The sequence below is a fragment of the Equus przewalskii genome, chromosome 3, assembly GCF_037783145.1.
Source record: "Equus przewalskii isolate Varuska chromosome 3, EquPr2, whole genome shotgun sequence".
NCBI lineage: Eukaryota > Metazoa > Chordata > Mammalia > Perissodactyla > Equidae > Equus > Equus przewalskii.
This window is the reverse complement of record NC_091833.1, coordinates 23,271,896-23,291,143: the sequence shown is the minus strand read 5'-3', so window position 1 is coordinate 23,291,143 and position 19,248 is coordinate 23,271,896. Positions and strand designations below refer to the sequence as shown.

The 19,248-nt window shown below is 43.2% G+C and overlaps 1 protein-coding gene across 4 annotated transcripts in view; it reads right to left on the bottom strand.

The window, feature by feature from the left end:
* Positions 1-4,700: 4,700 nt before the first annotated feature.
* Positions 4,701-19,248, bottom strand: part of PDPR (pyruvate dehydrogenase phosphatase regulatory subunit) — a 46,616-nt gene continuing 32,068 nt past the window's right edge. For all 4 annotated transcript variants that reach the window (XM_008509339.2, XM_070612335.1, XM_008509341.2 and 1 more), the window contains 6 exons: positions 18,771-18,919; positions 18,178-18,290; positions 16,992-17,086; positions 15,558-15,647; positions 11,082-11,264; positions 4,701-9,887 (listed from right to left, as the gene is read on the bottom strand). In XM_008509339.2, the coding sequence (XP_008507561.1) occupies positions 9,483-9,887; positions 11,082-11,264; positions 15,558-15,647; positions 16,992-17,086; positions 18,178-18,290; positions 18,771-18,919 (1,035 nt within the window). In that variant the 3' untranslated portion in view covers positions 4,701-9,482. The remainder of the gene's footprint in view (positions 9,888-11,081; positions 11,265-15,557; positions 15,648-16,991; positions 17,087-18,177; positions 18,291-18,770; positions 18,920-19,248) is intronic.

The following is a 19,248-nucleotide window of genomic DNA, read 5'->3' as shown; positions in this document are numbered from 1 at the left end:
TTTTTGATGAGGAGCCTGAAGCACAGGTTGAATAACTTGCTCAAAGTCACACAGCTGATGAGCGGTAGGGGAGATTTTCAAACCCAGATCTGTCTGCCTCTCAAGGCCGTGTTCTCAAGTGGGTTGCCGCGTTGCTTCCGTGGGTGGCAAACAGGCCGTTATCCCAGAGTGGTAAGCTCTGTGCTGGGAGGACTGCAGGATGTTATGGGAGAACGAGGACGAGTCGCCTAACGTGGTGTTGGGGACGAGGGGGTGGGAGAGGCTGTCGCCTAGGCAGGCTGAGAGCTGAGGGGATTATCTCTATTTGGGGAGAGGGCTGGCAGGACCTATGCCAGTTAGAAGGAGCAGTATGCACAGATGCTGGAGGTGAAAGGAAGAGTTCATGCCCGACACGTGTGAGGAGTTACAAGTCCAGGCATATCTCGGAGATGTTGCGGGTTCGGTTCCAGACCACTGCAGTAAAGCCAGTCACACTAGTGTGTTGGTTTTCCAGTGCACATGAAAGTTATGTTTCCACTATACTGTAGTCTGTTAAGTGTGCAATAGCATTGTGTCAAAAAAAAAAAACCTCAATTACAAAAGACTTTATTGGTAAAAAATGCTAACCATTATGTGAGCCTTCAGTGAGTTGCAGTCTTTTTGCTGGTGGAGGGTCTTGCCTCCGTGTTGATGGCTGTTGACTGATGAGGGTGGTGCTTGCTGAAGGGCTGGGGAGGCTGTGGCAGTTTCTTAAAGTAAGGTGACAGTGAAGTTTGCCTCATCGATTGACCCTTCCTTTCACGTCAGTTTCTCTGTAGCCCGCGATGCTGTTTGATAGCATTTTCAAACTTAGACTCAATCCTCTCCAACCTTGCTGCTTCTTTATCAGCTATTTATGTCATATTCTAAATCCTTTGTTGTCATTTCAACAGTCCTTGCAGCATCTTGGCCAGGAGGAGATTCCATCTCAAGAAACTACTTTCTTTTCTCATCCATAGGAAGCAGCTCCTCGTCCGTTACAGTTTTATCATGAGATGGCAGCAGTTCAGTCACATCTTCAGGCTCCAGTTCTAATTCTAGTTCTCGTGCTCTTTCCGCCACGTCTGCAGTTACTTCCTCCAGTGAAGTCTTGACCCCCTCAAAGTTGTTTGTGAGCGTTGGAATCAGCTTCTTCCAAACTCTTGTTAACATTGATATTTTGCCCTCTTCCCGTGAGTCATGAATGTTCTGAATGGCATTGAGAAGGGTGAGTCCTTTTCAGAAGGTTAATTTACTTTGCCCAGATCCGTCAGAGGAGTCACTATTTATGGCAGATATAGCCTTACAAAATGTATGTCTTAAAAAGACTTGAAGTCAAAATTACCCCTTGATCCATGTGCTACAGAATGGATGTTGTGTTAGCAGGCATGAAAACAGCATTAATCTCATTGTACACCTCCATCAGAGCTCTTGGGTGACCAGGTGCATTGTCAATGAGCAGTAATACTTTGAAAGGAATCTTTTTTTCTGAGTAGTAGGTCTCAGCAGCGGGCTTAGAATCTTTAGCAAACCATGTTGTAAACAGATGTGCTGTTATCCAGGCTTTGTTCCGTGTATACAGCACAGGCAGAGTAGATGTAGCATAATTCTTAAGGGCTCTAGGATTTTCAAAATGGTAAATGAGAATTGACTTCAACTTAAAGTCATCAGCTGCATTAGCCCCTAACGAGAGAGTGAGCCAGGCACTGACTTCTCCTCTGTAGCTGTGAAAGTCCTAGATGGAATCTTCTTCCAATAGAAGGCTGTTGTGTCTACATTGAAAATCTGTTGTTTGGTGTGGCCTCCTCCATTAATTATCTTAGCTGGATCTTCTGGATAACTCGCTGCAGCTTCTCCATCAGCACCCCCTCCTTCATCTGCACGTCTGTGTCGGGGAGACGGCTTCTTTCCTTAGACCTCATGAGCCAACCGCTGCCAGCTTCAAACTTTTCTGCAGCTTCCTCACCTCTCTCAGCCTTCACAGAACTGAAGAGAGTTAGGGCCTCGCTCTGGATTAGACTCTGGCTTAAGGGAATGTTGTGGCTGGTTTGATCTTCTATCCAGACCACTCAGACTTTCTCCAGATCAGCAATAGGGCTGTTTCACTTTCTTATCATTCGTGTGTTCACTGGAGTAGCACTTCTAATTTCCTTCAAGAACTTTTCCTTTGCATTCACAAGTTAGCTGTTTGGTGCAAGAGGCCTAGCTTTTGGCCTGTCTCAGCTTTCAACATGTCTTTCTCCCTGAACTTAATCATTTCTAGCATTTGATTTAAAGTGAGAGGTGTGTGACTCTTCCTTTCATTTGGCCATTATAGGGTTATTAATTGGGCTAATTTTAGTATTGCTGTGTCTTAGAGAATAGGGAGGCCCAAGGGAGAGAGACGGGGGAATGACAGAGCAGTGGAGCAGTCAGAACGCACACAACGTTTATCAATTAAGTTCGCCATCTTATATGGGTGTGGTTTGTGGCATCCCAAAATAATTACAATAGTAACATCAAAGATCACTGATCGCAGATCACCATAACAAATATAGTTATGAAAAACTCGGAAATATGGTGAAAATTAGCAAAATGTGACAGACACAAAGTGACCAAATACTTTTGGAAAAATGGCACCGATAGACTTGCTTGATGCAGGGTTGTCACAGACCTTCAGTTTGTAAAAAATGCAACATCTGAGAAGCACAATAAAGCAAAGCGTAATAAAACGAGGTATGCCTGTATGTCTGATGCTTTCAAAAGAAATTAAGGAAATATTTAAATTGTCCTCACTCTATCCTTGTTAAGAGATACCTGATTGATTCAGCCTTTTCTTCATAACAACTAAGAGTAATTGCATTCAGGAGGATTGTCATTGCCCCAAGTGTAAGAATGGTTGTATCAGGTGTGTTGATTGCAGACAGCAGGTGTCACCTCTGGCTAACTTGGGCAAAAAGGAGTTTGATGGAAGACTGTTGGGGGCCTTTAGAGTTGGCAGGAGGCCGCCAGCTGGAGGCAGCATGGAGGCCAGGATGTGGGGACCCCTCGAGTAGCCGGCAGTTCCTCAGCTGGAACACGGGTCTGGGATGGCCTGGCCAGGACGCTGCTGCTCCTGATGAGTGACCTCCAGCCATTCACCTGCTTGCTCAAGACCCAGTATTCCAGGAGGGTCTGATTGGCTGAGCTCAGGTCACGTGCCCACTGGCTGTACTGGGGAAGGACGGGGAGGGGCCAGTCTTCTGGGGGCTCATGTTGTGAGTAGCCTTCACCAAGGGTCACACTCCCACCAAAGCTAGGAGGAGAAAGGTCAAATTGCCTAAAAAGGTAAAGAACAGAGACGCATTCTAGGCTGCATCCTTGCCCCCAAAAGATATTTTAGCAAGGCTATCTTTCACTTTTATTGTAGGAGCGATTTTATGTACATTAGAATCTCATTTGATCCTCACAAAACTGCGAGCTGAGACTGTCTGGATAGGGAACGGAACCTTCGTGTTAGTGCATCCGGTGTGCTTTAGATTTTCCGCAGACGCTCAGAGGAATCTAATCGACTTGCTCAAGAATAGCCAGTGGCAGTCCCTGGACTCATCACAGTTCTTCTAACTTAGAATCTAGTGGGCTTGCCTCTTTGCCACCCTATATTTGGCCTGGACTGTCTCATTTTGGGCTGACTTTTCTTACAGGTTACGTAAGGACAGGCTCGATCTTTCTGGCCCAAACTCAGGATCGGCTGATCTCTCTGAAGCGCATCAACTCAAGGCTGAAGTACGTATGAGGCTAGGAGCCTGTCTTGACTTTACTGTCAAACTGACCTCTGCCAGAGGGCCAGTGAATGTCATTGTCCCCCTGTGTTCTGTGGCAGTGTTATAGGCATCCCTTCTGAGATCATCTCTCCTCAAAATAATGGCTGGAAAGTCAGTCTCACTTAGACCTAGCTTGCTGGGCTTCCTCCTTTCTAGAATTACTTGTTAACATGGTATGTAATATTTTTAATCTGGTACGTTAATAAGAAGGCTCATATAACTTGAGAGCTGTCTCCTTCAAAGTAATCACCAGAGGAGGCTCTCCTCAAATTCCAGAAACATCTTTGTGCAGTACGTTTTTTGGAACTCCTCTTTTGGTGTTAGCCACGGAGCCTGTGGGATGTTTTCTTATACTCTTTCAGCCATAACAGATGTTGTTATTTGTAAAACTGGAAATAACAGGAGTCGGTTTGGAAGAAAAGTTGATGCGATTGTCATAGACACATTAGCCTTCCTAAAGATTCCTGGATGTAGTTCAAAAAATAGTTGGGTAGACAGAATAAAGTCCAATGACTAAGTTTGTGGATGTAAGCTCAGTATAGTAAAGGATCACTGGCTGCTTCTTTCAGATAACATTCTTCTCTTCCTACTGTTGTGAGCGAGAACGCACACACACACACCGTTTTCCACACAGACGTGGGTGATGTGTCAAGTGCTAGGTTCTTACCATGAAGTCAGCTGTAAGGCAGGATGCCAAATCCAGTGAGAGGGATAGTGACTCCAAGAGGAGGACTAGAGGCTTTTCTCCCCAGCCATGCCACCACCATAAATGCCTCTTTACCTCGGCTTCCAAATTTCTAATCTTTGGTGACACTGGTATAAATGGTTTTATGTTTTATGTATGTTTATCTTTGGAGATGGCAAATACATATATTGGGTTACTACACATGAAGAACATTTCACCAGTAGACAAAGCAAAAGTAATTAAAATGTCTGTTTATTCATTTACAAACCTAGTAACGTGAAAAGAAAATCTTACTTGAAATCTGGCTTGATAGAAATACAGTGCACAATGTTAATATCACATTCATGGAGGGCAGAAATGCTTGGTCACCCTGTGTGCCTATAGTCACCAGGGCTTGTGTGGACAGATCCCATTTACTAAAGTGCCTTGAATGTCTTCAGGACCACATGCTAAACTCTACACAGGGACAGAAAAGGGCTGAGCTGAACCGCACATTTACAAATGCAAATAATGAGTTATAGCACTTTACAATAATTACAGTGGTGCTTTCATACATCCCAAGGGTTGACCAGAGAGTAAAGTGTTAACCATGTGCTAGAAAACCCTTCACTGAAACAAGCTGCAGAAGCTTTCTATCCCACACCATCTGTCTGGAGAAGGAGAGGCTATGCAGGGTGGATGGGAACTGTCAGACTGAAAGGAAGTTACTTTCTTTTTCCTCCTTCCTCTCTACACCCACCATGTGACATTCTGGAGTGTAAGGCACTAGAACCTGGCTTGGAGAAAAGAGGTGCTCCGAGCCCCAGTTCTTGGTGTGCAAAGGAAATCCTGGCATAGATCTTTTGAAACAGATGCTAAAAATATCCTCCTCACCTCTTATAATTTCTGTCCTTGAGAGACAGAAAAATGAGAAGGCAGAAGGTTTGCAAAGGATAAAAATAGGTGCATCTAAATATCATGAGAAAACGGCCCATGATGCTCTGCTCTGTCAAGTCAAGAATCACATTATACAAGGAACAACTGGTGTTTAATGGACAAAGAGAAGGCAAAGACATACAAAAATACTCAGTCCTCTTGAAAAATAGTGCATTTGTAGTGATGAGGGACTGCAAATGGGAGCCCCATAGTGACAATGAAGGAGCCTTACAACTCAGCACCTTGAAGTGGAGGCCAAAAGTGGTAGTGGGGAGGGAGGCGCTGACAGGCAGACCCACAGTTCATCCATGGCTTACTGCAGGACGTGCTTATAACGCCTAAAACATCTTATTTCATCTACCATTTCTTCCACTTGTGTGCTTCTCCTGAATCCACGTGCAAGATGAAAATTCTTTACTCATGAAAATTTTCCCTATATCAAGTTGATAAAATGCTGCTTATATCAAAGTTTGTGAGGCATGTGAGGAGGGGGTGTGCAGAAAGAAAATGAAAACAGTAGGAGGTCTGAATACAGAATTAAGCACTGTTGACCAAACCTCTAGCTTAGATACTAAAAAGGATCCGTGCTGACTACCTGGCCAAGCGGCAACAAAGAGATAAAAAATGAACCTTGCAGGTAACCCTGAAAGAAAGCCAATGCAATTGTTGTACCAGGACACAGCCTTCTATGGGTCAGAAAGAACCAAGACTACAGGTCATAGAAGATTCCCCTTTATCTACTTCAGGTTCTCAAAGGATGGTGAACACTCACTCAGATGCCAGTAAATGTGTCCATAAGCCCAAGGATAAACAGAGCCAGAAATCAAGGCAGTGGGTCATTTCTTCAGTGAAGCAAAGCCACTTTTAGAAAGCTGTCATTCCTGCCACATACGTGGTGGCGGTGGGGAGGGGTTAACATTTCAAATGCATGCAAAGGCAGGTTAATAGAGAAGGCTAGAGTTATTTTTCACGTTTTAGTTATTTTCTTAGAAACAAAAGCCCAGGGAAGAAGGTGAAACTCTTGGTCTGTACAAGGAGATAGAATCCAGGGACTGCACACCTCCTGATGAGAATCAAAATGACTGGGCTCTACTCCTATAGAACTGGGATTTTGGGGGCCAAAGGGAAGCTGAGGTTAACCACCCCCCACATTTGGGGGCACAGAGGCTCCCCAGAAAAGCACTGGAAATGTAGTGGGAATTGTTCAGTTCTCTCTCGTGGAGCATGTCTTGCCCATGAGGTGCTATGTGACTGCAACACAAGTTAAAGGACATCAAACAGGCTACCCAAGCAGGTAGTTCTTGACCCTTTTTGCTCTTAAAACTTTCTGAATTTTCAGTTTTCCCATCCTGATTTCAGATGGGACATCTTTCGGATGCAAGCTTCAATGTAAGTCAAACGACCGTGGCAGTGCCAAGACACAGGATTTACATGGGGCATGAGGAACTAGGGGCTTGGAACATACGTCAAGGAAGAAGAAGACCCATAGGAGACTTACAACCCTGGGTCTTCATCTGCTTGAGGCCAACACACTGTGTGTTTCTAGGTTCAAAAAGATTCTTCAACTGAATATGCTAACAAGATAGAAAGGAGTGCAGAGCCTCTCCCCCAAGAGATGATGGCGGATCATTTCAGAGAGAAAAAAGTACCAGCCACCTAAGACCAACATCCAGCTACCCATTCACAAGAATCCAGAATCCCTCGACTCTCTAGGGAGAGCTAAGTTGTCACACAGGGCAACACACGTGGCCCACTGTCCAAGAGATGGAAATGACACAGAAATGAGGGTATCTTGATTGTCAATTATGCAAGAGGCAGGAAAGACTCACCTCCTTCAGATTTAGGACCAAACAGAGAAAACTACCAGATCCACTCTGCCTATATTTGAATGAACCAAAAGAGACTCCAAGGCTGAATTTTAAAGTGCCAAAAGATAAATAGGTATGTTTCAGGGCACTCAATAAATAAGTAATGCCCCATAAGATTAACATCTTACCAGTGTCTTGGGAGTGTGACTCCTATTTATGGACAAGATGAAATTTATGCATAAATCTACAATTTCTTTTGGATTCAATCCCAAATAGTTTTTCATTTACAAATTGACTTTGGAGTGGTGCAGAGCATGTGATACCTTTAGCGCTACATGTTTCCATCTTCTTGGGTCCGTCAGCTCCCTGCTGGTAACACCCGCATTGGCCAAGTGCCCTTTTCCTGCTGTCCCAAGTCCTTCACAGCAGCTGTTCACAGCTCTGCTCTGCAGCTGGGCAAGACCTCTCCTCCTCTCTCTTCTTTGCCTAGGAGCAGCATCTCTCAGCTAGTTAAATACACATTTGCACCCAAATAGCAAGGCCTCCAAACAATTCTAATCACATGCTGCTCCCTTACTAAATCAACTAAGCCCTCCTAAAAAGGGTGGACACTAAAGTCAGTAATCAAGTAGGAGTGGTCTGGCTGGGGAAATGACAAGTAATGTTACAAGGAACCAGCCTGATTAAGTGGATAAACAAAGATCCCAAAGAAATGCCAGAGTGGGCAGAATCTTAAGCTGCTCTGGTAAAACGAAAGGATCTTTAAGATTCTTATAGACTTATCAGAGCTAATGCTTCCAAGATACCAAGACAACAAAGGCTATATTTAATTAACTTCTCTAACAGCACTTGGCACTTAAAAAGGAATCAGATCAGGGCAGTTATTGCGCAAGGGAAAATGAAGTATTGGGATGGACAGCACAGTCTGTGATACCACTTACCACTGTGATACCCCTTAAAAGTGTGCAGGGCCATCTTGGGGTACCCCAAGTCATTTTCTATTCCAGAGGATATGGAGAGATGGCTGGATGGAGAAAAAAAGAGCCTGGAAGGAAAAGAGGGGAAGCAGTCTTCTAGGCTCGTGTAAGGTACGCCCTCCATACTCAGAACTCTCACTGGACCCATGTGGGTTTTCTCCGTGTGGGTCTGTCTGTTCTGTGCCGGAGGAAGCAAAACTTGGGATTCTAGTAGCTCTCTGAACCTCAGCATGGCCAGCAAAGTTCAATTACTCAACGAGGATGGCTCGTCCTACCTTCTCCCTGTTCTAAAGGGAGAGAAACATGTTGCTGAGCTAGTGAGCCTACTGTAGGAGAGACAGGTGAGGCTGAACTGATCAAGTCAAATGCAAGCAACAGAGCAGAGGAGAATCCAAGATGGGATGACTGAACTCAGTAGCTGAAAGAACAGCAGCACTGCTTTAATCGTAGAAGACTCAGCATCAGCGGTGGTGTACTTCCTGAGGTCAGACCCTTTCAGCTGGGATAAGCAACACAAAAGGCAACATGGTTTTCCCCTTTCAAACACTGTGACTGTCTTGTCTACTCAGCCAAGAAACAAACACACAAAACCCCTCAATTATAGAGATTAGCAAGAGATGAAGAAATTATACGCAAGTGGCCCTGGCCCAAGAGTATGATAACTAGTTTGGTAGGGAGGCTGGGGAGGGTGCCAGGTTAACTATTTATCTCTCCTACAGACCAGATCACATCCACACGATGCCTCTCATCAGTGAGGTAGATGGTCATCCTCTTGCTAGAGGTATCAGGGTATCAGCACAGTGGAACAGGAGAATGATCTGCCTGGCTAAAAGGCACAAACTATTCCACAGGGCTCTATCAAACATACAGCAACCCACCAAAATTAACAGGTTACTCCAAGAAAACTTAGCCCCAAGGAGCTGGACTCTTGCCCTGAGGCCTGCACGCCACCAGCTTCCCTTGTGTTAAGACACAGCATTTGAAATCAGATGTCACAGTAACCTACTTCCACAACTGGAGTTTGCTCCTGTCCTGCCTGTCAGACATGCTTCCTGTCACCATGAGAATCTGAGAGGGGTGGAGGGACGGGAAGAACGGCCCAGAGTGAGTATCAGGAGATGGGAAACTGCAAAAGGGAGGAGGAGACGATGGATGGACGAGAGGTTGCAAAGCAAAAAGTTTAAAAGTAGGAAAAGTTTAAAATCATATCAAAGAGATAAGAGATGGGAGGCAAAGCTTAAATCAAAAGGGTCAGGCTCAGGAGGAGGACAAGCTCCTAAGATGGTAAGAAGATGGGAGGCGGCGAGACTGCCTGGCATCACTTCCCATGCAAGTCACTTAGCTCCACATCATCCTTTCGGCGCTTATGGGTGACGAGGGAGGCAACTGGGTAGAGCTTGGCCTTGGCCTGGAACCGGTGACCCGCGATGTCAATCTCATACTCTCCCCGGTTGATGAAATCTGTTGTCACCACCTGTTCTTCCCCAGTGTCCTCGGAGAAATTGTGCACAAAGCCTAGGCAAACGTGGCGCTCTAGGGTGTAGCTGTAGGCACTGCTGGTGGTCTTGCCAACATACTGCCCGTTTCGGTAAATGGGCTCTCCCCACCAAGGCCAGAGGTCCAGGTCTGTGTCGTGGTCATCCAGGATGAACATGGTGAAGCGTTTATATACCCCATTCTGCTTCTGCTGCAGCAGGGCATCTCGCCCAATGAAATCCATCCCCTAGGAAAGAAAGGCAATGCTGAGATGTCGTCTACACTCTGACTTTTGGCACCTGAGCAGCACAGAGGGAAGGGTCCCCTGGTGTCACCGCAGTGGAGTGCAGCACTCTCTCCCCAACCCTGCAAGCAAGCTTTGGGTAAATGGAGTGTTTACCCCATGTTAAAAAGTACACTCACAATATAAAAAGACATCATCAGAGAATTTTTCTTTTTTCTATTTTGTAAATACAGATTTCAGTCACAAGACCACACAGAGGAAAAACATTTAGGAAGAAAAATTGACATTCAAAAATATTTGCTAGAATTGTTTCAGAAAAATGTTTTTATATAATCCCAACAAAAAGTCCATGCATAAATCTGTATTCAATGCATATATATTTATAAATGCTATGTACAAAAATCATGAACAGGATAAAATAAACTCAACAGTAATTATGAATAGATAAAATATGAATGATTTTAATTTTCTTCTTTATATTTTTCCCTGTTTTCCCAAATAAATATTCATTACTTTTATATCAGAGGAAAACAGTTATCTGTAATTGCTCAAAAAGAATACTGTAGATCTACTGTACTGAGAAAGAATGATTGCCAAGATGTGTTGCTAGTGAAAAAAGCAAGGTGCAACATAGCCAGCAGGCAGTATCCACCATCTAGGCTAGACAGGTGACGGGAAACTGTACACTCCTGTTTGCACCATGCTGACGCTCCCCTAAGGAGAGACAGGAAAGTGCTGCTTCTGGTGAAGTTGACAGTGAGACTGGGTGGGGTTCAGAGGTGGAAAAGAGACTCTTCACCAAATACCCTGTCGAACTATAATTTTAAAAAAAAAATCATGTTCATATATTACTTTGAAAAGAAACAAAAATTAGGCAACTGAATGTAAGATGCTAATTTGTACAAATATTTAAGGCATGTTAATGAATCAGACTTCCCAGAGCATTCAGTCTAAAAGAGAGCATAGTACTCCAAATAAGTGTTGTGTGTGTATTATGTTTTCATATTAAGATGTTTTATCCCATAGATACATTTTTCATTCTAAGCACATCCTAATTGTCATGAGTCACTTGATGCTATCACCAGGGTCTCAATCCTCATACACCTCTCCTTCCACATCAGCTCCTCTTCCTACTCTACGGCAGAGCCACTGCTCAGGAAGCTGAGTGACAGTGTAGAGTGTGCAGAGATACAGTACCTTCTCTAATTTCACCCAAGACTCTCGTCCACATTCCAGCGGGGTGGTGAGGGTATTTAAATCCTGACCCCAGAAGGCAAAAAACTTCTCAATTCGGAGACTACGAAGAGCATAATACCCAGCATTCCGGATTCCATATTTCTGCCCAACACTCATCACTTCATTGTAAACATGCAGGGCATACTAGAGGGAGAGATGAAAGGTTAGTAACCAGGAGACCTTTGGAATTAAACATGGAATGTGTCTGGCAGTGCCTGCTGGCTCATGTACCAACCTGGACGAGGGACAAGCTTGTCTAAAATTCTCAGGATGCCACATCCTCAACAAACGAAAGTGCTACATACAGCCCAGGAATAACGAGTCAGGCCCCCTTAACCCAACTTAAGCTCCATGAAAACAGCATCCCTATCTTTTCACTTGTCTAAAACATTTAGGAGAGTGACCTAAGTATACAGCAATTATTAAAAAGCTCATACAAGCATTCTCACCACTGAGGAAATGACCAGTCTCACAACTGCTTCTCAAGAAAGAAGAAAAACTATACTATTTGTACAGGTATGTGACACTTAATGACAGGGATAAGTTCTAAGAAACGCAACGTCAGGCGATTTCGTTGTGCAAACATCATGGAGTGTACTTACACAAACCTAGGTGATAGAGCCTACTACATCCCTAGGCTATGGGGTCTAGCCTGTTGCTCCCAGGCTACAAACCTGTACAGCATGTTACTACACTAAATACTGTAGGCACCTGCAACACAATGGTATTTGGGTATCTAAACACAGAAAAGGGTACAGTAAAAATATGACATAAAAGATAGAAAAAGGGTACACCTGTGCAGGGCACTTAGGATGAATGGAGCGTGCAGGACTGGAAGTTTCTCTGAGTGAGTGGTGAGTGAACACGAAGGCCTAGGACATTCCTGTTCACTACTGTAGGCTTTACAAACACCGTACACTTAGGCTACAGTAAATTTATTAAAAAAAAAATTTTCTTGGGGCTGGCCCCGTGGCCGAGTGGTTAAGTTCGCGTGCTCCGCTGCAGGCAGCCCAGTGTTTCGTTGGTTCGAATCCTGGGTGCAGACATGGCACTGCTCATCAGACCACGCTGAGGCAGCGTCCCACATGCCACAACTAGAAGAACCCACAACGAAGAATATACAACTATGTACCGGGGGGCTTTGGGGAGAAAAAGGAAAAAATAAAATCTTTAAAAAAAAAAAAAAATCTTCTTCAACAATAACCTTAGCTTACTGTAACTTTACTTCATAAACTTTTTAATTTTTTAAAACTTTGACTCTTGTACGAACACTTAGCTTAAAACATAATGGGCCGGCCCTGTGGCCAAGTAGTAAAGTTCGCCCGCTCCGCTTCAGCAGCCCAGGGTTTCGCCGGTTTGGATCCTGGGTGCGGACATGGCACTGCTCATCAGGCCATGCTGAGGTGGCGTCCCACACAGCACAACCAGAGGCACTCACAACTAGAATATACAACTATGTACTGGGGGTCGCTGGGGGGAAGAATAAAAAAAAAAGATTGACAACAGTTGTTAGCTCTGGTGCCAATCTTTTAAAAAAAAATGTAATAACAAACATTGTACAGCTGTACAAAAATATTTTCTTTCTTTATATCCTTATTCCATAAGTGTTGTTCTATTTTTAAAATTTTAATTTTTTTTACATTTTAAACTTTAAAAAAAAAAATTAAGACACAAGCAAACACACGAGCCTAGGCCTACACAGAGTCAGGATCATCAATATCACTGTTTTCCACCTCCACATCTTGTCCCATTGGAAGGTCTTCAGGGGCAATAATGCATGGAGCTGTCCCCAGCATCACCACAAACATGTAAGTAATGTGTTGTGCTACAATGTTATGATGGCTACAACCATCATAGGTGGGCTAGGTGGTAGGAATTTTTTAGCTCCATTATAATCTTATGGGACCACCGTTGTAGATGTGGTCCATTGTTGACTGAAGCATTGTTATGCAGTGCATGACTGTATATGGTAAGATTGAACTCTGGAAATTCCAGAGAATCAACTAAAAAACAAAAACAATAAGATAATTTAGTAATAAAATAGGTTAAAGAATTAATATACTGAAGAAAATAGCTTTCATAAATCATAATTACTTCGAAGATAATGGAACAAAGACACCATTCTCATTCACAACAACAACAAAATATTCAAATAAACTTAAATGTATAATATCTATTTGAAGGAAACTCAGATAGCTCTGAAGGTCACAAAAAAAAAGTAAAAAATAAAAGGCATATTTTCTAAGATTCAACACATCAAAAGAATGTCAATTCTCCCTAATTTATAAATGTGACACAATCCAAAAAATATCATCAGTGCATTTTTATTTTGTTTTAACCAGATGATTATAAAGTTTACATGGGAAAATAAGGAAACAGGAATTATTCTTTTCCAAGCTATGAGGGAGGATAAACACTACCAGATATTAAAATATATAATAAAGACTCAGTAACTAAAACAGTGTGATCCTGGATCATGAACAGTAGACCAACAGAACAGAATAAAAGTCCAGAAATAAACTAAAATACATATAGGAATTTAGTATCTGATAAAGGTAGAATCTCACATCAATTGGTTATCCATGTGGAAAAAACCAGCTTGATCCATACCTCATAAGGTGCATCAAGAGACTATGCAAAAGGGTGGAGGCATTTACATTTTTTTAAAAAAACCCCATAAACCTATAAACAGCAACAATGCAAACTATAAAAGCACCAGAAGAAAATTGGAAAAAATTTATAACCCCAGAGTGAGGAAGCCCCTTCTATGTGTCAAACTCTAGAAACCACAAAGGAAAAGACTGATCAATTCAACTACATAAAAATTGAAAAAAAACTTATGCAACATATGAAACATTTTCCATAATAAAAAGTAAATTTAAAAACCCTTCTACATGGCAAAAAACACAAAAAATCAAAAGACAAATGACAAACTAGAAAAAAAAAATTTCAACAACAAGGGCTGTCTGAGAACGCCTAAATTGGTAAAAAGACCAATAATTTAATACAAAAATGGACAAAGGCTATGACCAGAACATTCATTCACACAACGTTCATTAAGTATTTACTATGTGCCAAGTACTTCTCTAGGTTCTAGGGATCTAAAAGTTAAAACAGACAAATATCCCTACCCTCAGGGAACTTACATTTTTAAATGGGTAATCTCATGAATGAAACAAAGAAAATATATTTTATTAGACAGCTGTAAGCACTATGGACAAAAATGAAACGGGGAAGGAGGCCAAGGAGAACTGGTAGGGGGCAGGGGGGAGTTGCAACTTTAAGGCCTCATCAAGGTGACACGTGACTAAGATCTGCAGCAGGTGTGGCTGTGAGCTCGGGAGTCTCTCTGGAGGAAGGACGTGCCAAGGGGAAAGAACAGGGTAAAGGCAGAAGCTTGTTCAGAGACTGGCAAGGAGTGAGAGGCAGAGAAGACGGTGAAACCACAGTGTGCAGAATGGGCAGGCAGAACTGGGGAGGCCTGTAGATGGGCTTTTACCTGTGTTTTGATAAGCTGCCCAATCTCGTGCATAAGGGAAATTAAAACTGCACTGACAAACTATTTTGTACCTATCAGCCTAAGGTTTGACAACTCTATGTGTTGCTCCATGTGATAAGGAAAAAGGCACTCTCATACAGTGCAGAATTTTTTATAATAGCAAAGGACAAGAAACACCAAAAATGTCTATAGTACTAGACTGGTTAAATAAATTATGATTCTGCTATTTGATGGAATACTATACCACTGTTAAAAAATAAAGAAAAAAAGAGGAAGCTCTTTTTCTTTAGATATTGACAGAGAAAGACCTCTAAGATAAATTGTTAAGTGAAAAAATCAAGATGAAGAACAGCAGTATGCTTCTGTTTGTGTTTCCAAAAAGGGGGTAAAGAACATGTCCTTGAACTTGCTTACATATGCACAATCCGACACGACGTACAAAAAAACTAACAGTTTTATCATTAGTGGTGGTTGGTGGGAACTGGTCAGGGGAAAACTGAATACTTTTTATAGGTCTTTCTTTATTTTTAAAAGATTTTATTTTTCCTTTTTTCTCCCCAAAGCCCCCTGGTACATAGTTGTATATTTTTAGTTGTGGGTCCTTCTATTTGTGGCATGTGGGACGCCGCCTCAGCATGGCCTGATGAGTGGTGCCATGTCTGCACCCAGGATTTGAATCAGCGAAACCCTGGGCCGCTGAAGTGGAGCACACAAACTTAACCACTCGGCCACGGGGCCGGCCCCTATAGGTCTTTATTTTTAAACCTTGTAAATGTATTACCTATTCAAAAGAAGTAAAATAACTTAGTCAAAAATGTTAAAATCTGTTTAATGCAGCCTACCTCAATTACCAAGGCCTAATCAGAGATGGCCCCCTAACCCTGCCAGTGCTCAGTGGGTGTGGGAAAGCCAGCACACCTGCCTTCCATGGGTCTCACCTCTATAGGGATATAAAGCATGAATCCCGGCTCTCCCGTGTGGGTCATGCTCATCACCCGGATCCCGTTCGCATAGCCCACACTCATCTCCTGTGGAAATAAAGGGAGACGGTCAGCATGGAAACTCCTCCCAGGGGAAGTGGGCACTCGACATGTTGTTAAAGGAGTGAAACCTGAGGGAGACCCCTCTCGTTAGCTCTGCGCCCTTTGTTTGACTCTAAAGGAGACACACGTGAATGAAAGAATTCCATCTTCAGGTGTGTTTCCCGGCATTAGGAATGGAGCACAGCCTTTACAACGTATCTTCAGGAGTATCGCCATTTCAGGAGTGCTAGCCAAGCAGCTGGTACAAAGTGGAGGCAAAGTCTTTGACAAGCATGAAATATTTCTTTTTGCAAAGTCCTGCTAAAGCTTTGTTTTAGTCAGGGACATTGAGAGCAATGAAGACCAGGCAAATGTCTTCTCAGGGGCACTTGCCCCACAAAAGATGATGCCTGATGCCCACAGAACATGGTTCACCTGCTACCCTGGGGTCAGAGACTAGGCTTCTAACGTTCAAAATGCATTTAGAGCAGCTGAGTTACCTAATGGGCCTCTGACTCAACTACTCTTCCTATAAAGGAAAGTGGTAAGTCCCAGACAGTACTAAAATGTTTCCACAGGAGGCCCGACACAATGTTGTACTTGGTAGGCGCATGCAGACGGATCACTCCTTCAGGCAGCAAAGTCCTGGGAAGGGGTCTGCTGATGGCTAACAGTGAGAGTTTTCCGTGGCTTTCACTCTGCCATGGAGAAAAGGGACACTGTAAAATCAATTAGCCTGTAAAATCAGTGGATCCCAACTTTGGTTTGAACTTCAAAGAGCCTCTGTCATAACTGTCCCGCAGCTGCTTGTTACAGGTTGCCAAAACGTCTGTTTGGACCTCTCTAATCAGCCGCTTCATATTCAGTTATCATTTCTTTTATTTAGATACAATCTGTTTCACTCAGTTATAGTGAAAATTATGTAAACTGTTTAGGGATTCACCTAAACCATTTCTTACCCAAAGATGCCACATACACAGAAATTACTCTGTGAATGGAAAAGAGGAAGCCTTGCATGGAGAGAAGGGACCTCACCTCGACTGGCATTTTTTGGTGTCAGTGTTATAATCTCGTAACTTGAAAAATTTAATCCACTGCTACAGAAAGCAATAAATGTATAGAACTGATATTCAGAGAAGCTAAATCCACTTCAAAGATATCCTAATGCTTATTAAATAATGAAACCTTGAAGGGTGGAAAAAATAAAGAAATGAATTTATTAATTTTGTTTGCTTAATAAAAAAAACACACTTTGTGGGTGCTAACGTCATAGTGAGAACATGTAATTGCCATCTCTACAAAAAAAATATTCCCTGCCCATTTAAAAACTAGAACTTTACCAGAACCTACCTTGCAAAACAGACTTGGGAAGTGGTCTGGAGTCATAGGGGCATAGGACAATTCGGACAGCACATCCACAGCTCGAGGACCAATCAGATTGAGGGCTAAACCGAAAAGAACAAGAGATGTCTGGCTACTCCAGGTGAAGAGCTGAGCCAATGGGAAAGGTTTGTTCTGCACTTGCTCACCTACAGCCAGGCCTAGGTGGCAAGACCACGAAAGCATCCCTTTGTTTAGGCAATCCAAGGATGGACAAAGAGCACCCTGATTCTGGCAAATACACCTCTCCTGACAGGCCTGCTACATGCAGCTACTGACCACCGGCATCAAAGAGCCTGGCTAGTGGGTTTCCTCTTCTGGGTACACAGGAAGACAACATTGCATAGTCTCCTGTGCAGTTAGATGGGATCAGGAGACCAAGTCCTGGCCAATGGAATAGGAGCCAACTTCTAGGACTGGCCATAAACCCCCTACTCAATTCCCATTCCCTTCCTCTTCCCAGTATGCCTACATGATGGAAAATGCTCCAATCCCAAATGAGCACCCACAGGAGAGCTGCCCAACCACCCTGGGTTCTGTCATGTTTGTGACAGCAGCTTATGCTAATTACACATCAACTACCCTCATATGGGCTAGAAAACAACTTTGCTTCAATAAGATTCTGTAGTTTGCCAATCTTGTAGCAAGAAGTTAATCATATTTGCTGCTACGATGAATTGAGAATGAGGGCCTGGTGGGGTGAGGGGCAGGAGTCAGTTAAGTGGGGGGAGGGAGGGGTTAAACTTGGAATAAGGTGGAAGAAGGGAGGCTGCTCCCCCAACAGAACTGCTGAGGAAGAGAGAATCAGGAGATTGAAGTAGTCCTTAAAAATTATTCACTCATTTAAAAGAAAAAAAGCTAATGACTTTAATAAATTAAAAATGATTTACTCATTCATTCAACAATATTTGCATTCCTACATGCTGGCTGTGGTGGATATCACAGTGAACAACAGAAACGGAAGCACTAGCCCATCACACACTGCACTTATGAACACGTGGGGAGGATCAGAGATCCACTTCCTATGGCCAGAGAGCCTCCTCCACACTTCTGACAATCAATTCTGAAATGTCAAATATAAAGAAGGCAAATGGAGAAGACAAAGCTGTACTGGCTGGCCTTTTCTTGCACAGCTGACCCTAGAGGGCCACCTTACCAGTGTATTTCCAGGTGACATCCTCCAGAAGCAGGTTGCTGTCTTGTGGCATGTGTTTCTTAAGCCAGGCCCAACAGTGGACCTGCTGGTCGGTTGGAGAAATCATGAAGAAACTGAAAGTAAGACCCAAAGTAATCAAAACCAGGCAGCAGAAAAAGGACCGGGAAGGAAGCAAGTTCTCAGATTGTTTCAAAGCAATGAGCAGAATATTGGCAAATGACCTCTTAGCTTTCAGGGAGGGCCAGTAGCACAGGATTCTAGGATATACCACATGAGGACAAAACGAAAGATTCTGGCTTCCTGTTACTGCCAAGAAATTATACAGACCTAATAATTTGAGATTAGGCATCTTCTCCTAGTAAGGTAACTAATTTTTCCACATCGTTTTATATAATCTGGTGAGTTTCTTTTTTCTTTTTCTGGTGACTTCTTTTTGTACTGGGCTGCTAAGAAACTGGCCATGAGTCAATGAACTTTTTTTGTCCTTGGTCTAAGTATGGTTTCCTGGAAAGTGAGTCGGGTGCTCTGCTCTGCCACAGCACCCTTAAGGAAGCGGTGTGGGAGGAAGCAGGGCGGCTGGCGGTCATCCTCACCTGCGCTTGCTCAGTCGCGCTATGCTGCAGTCATTTTCATACCCTCCACCCTCGTTGAGCATGCCAGTATGCACGATGTGGCCCACAGGCACATCAAGGTCATTGGAGAAGAGGTACTGTAGAATTTCTAATGCCTGATCCCCGGTGGACTGTAGGGTTAGGGAACAAAGCAGAGTGAGCGCAAGAGCATCTGGCTGAGTAACGCGGCCTGACAGGCAATGGGACTTTCTGGGAAAACTCAATTAGCCAGTACTCAGGCAACAATATTTGCAGATTTACTCCACTGCAAGAAGCTCCAGAGAAAGCTAGCTATTGATTCTAATGATAAACAGGCCTCTGCAAGCAGATTAAAAGCCAGAAACAAAGAGCGAGAAATTCAGAAAACTTACAATACAGGTAAGACACTAAAATATATCAGAGTTCTTACAGAATCAGTTGTGAAGTGACAGATGAAAACCAGGAGGCATTCCATAAACAT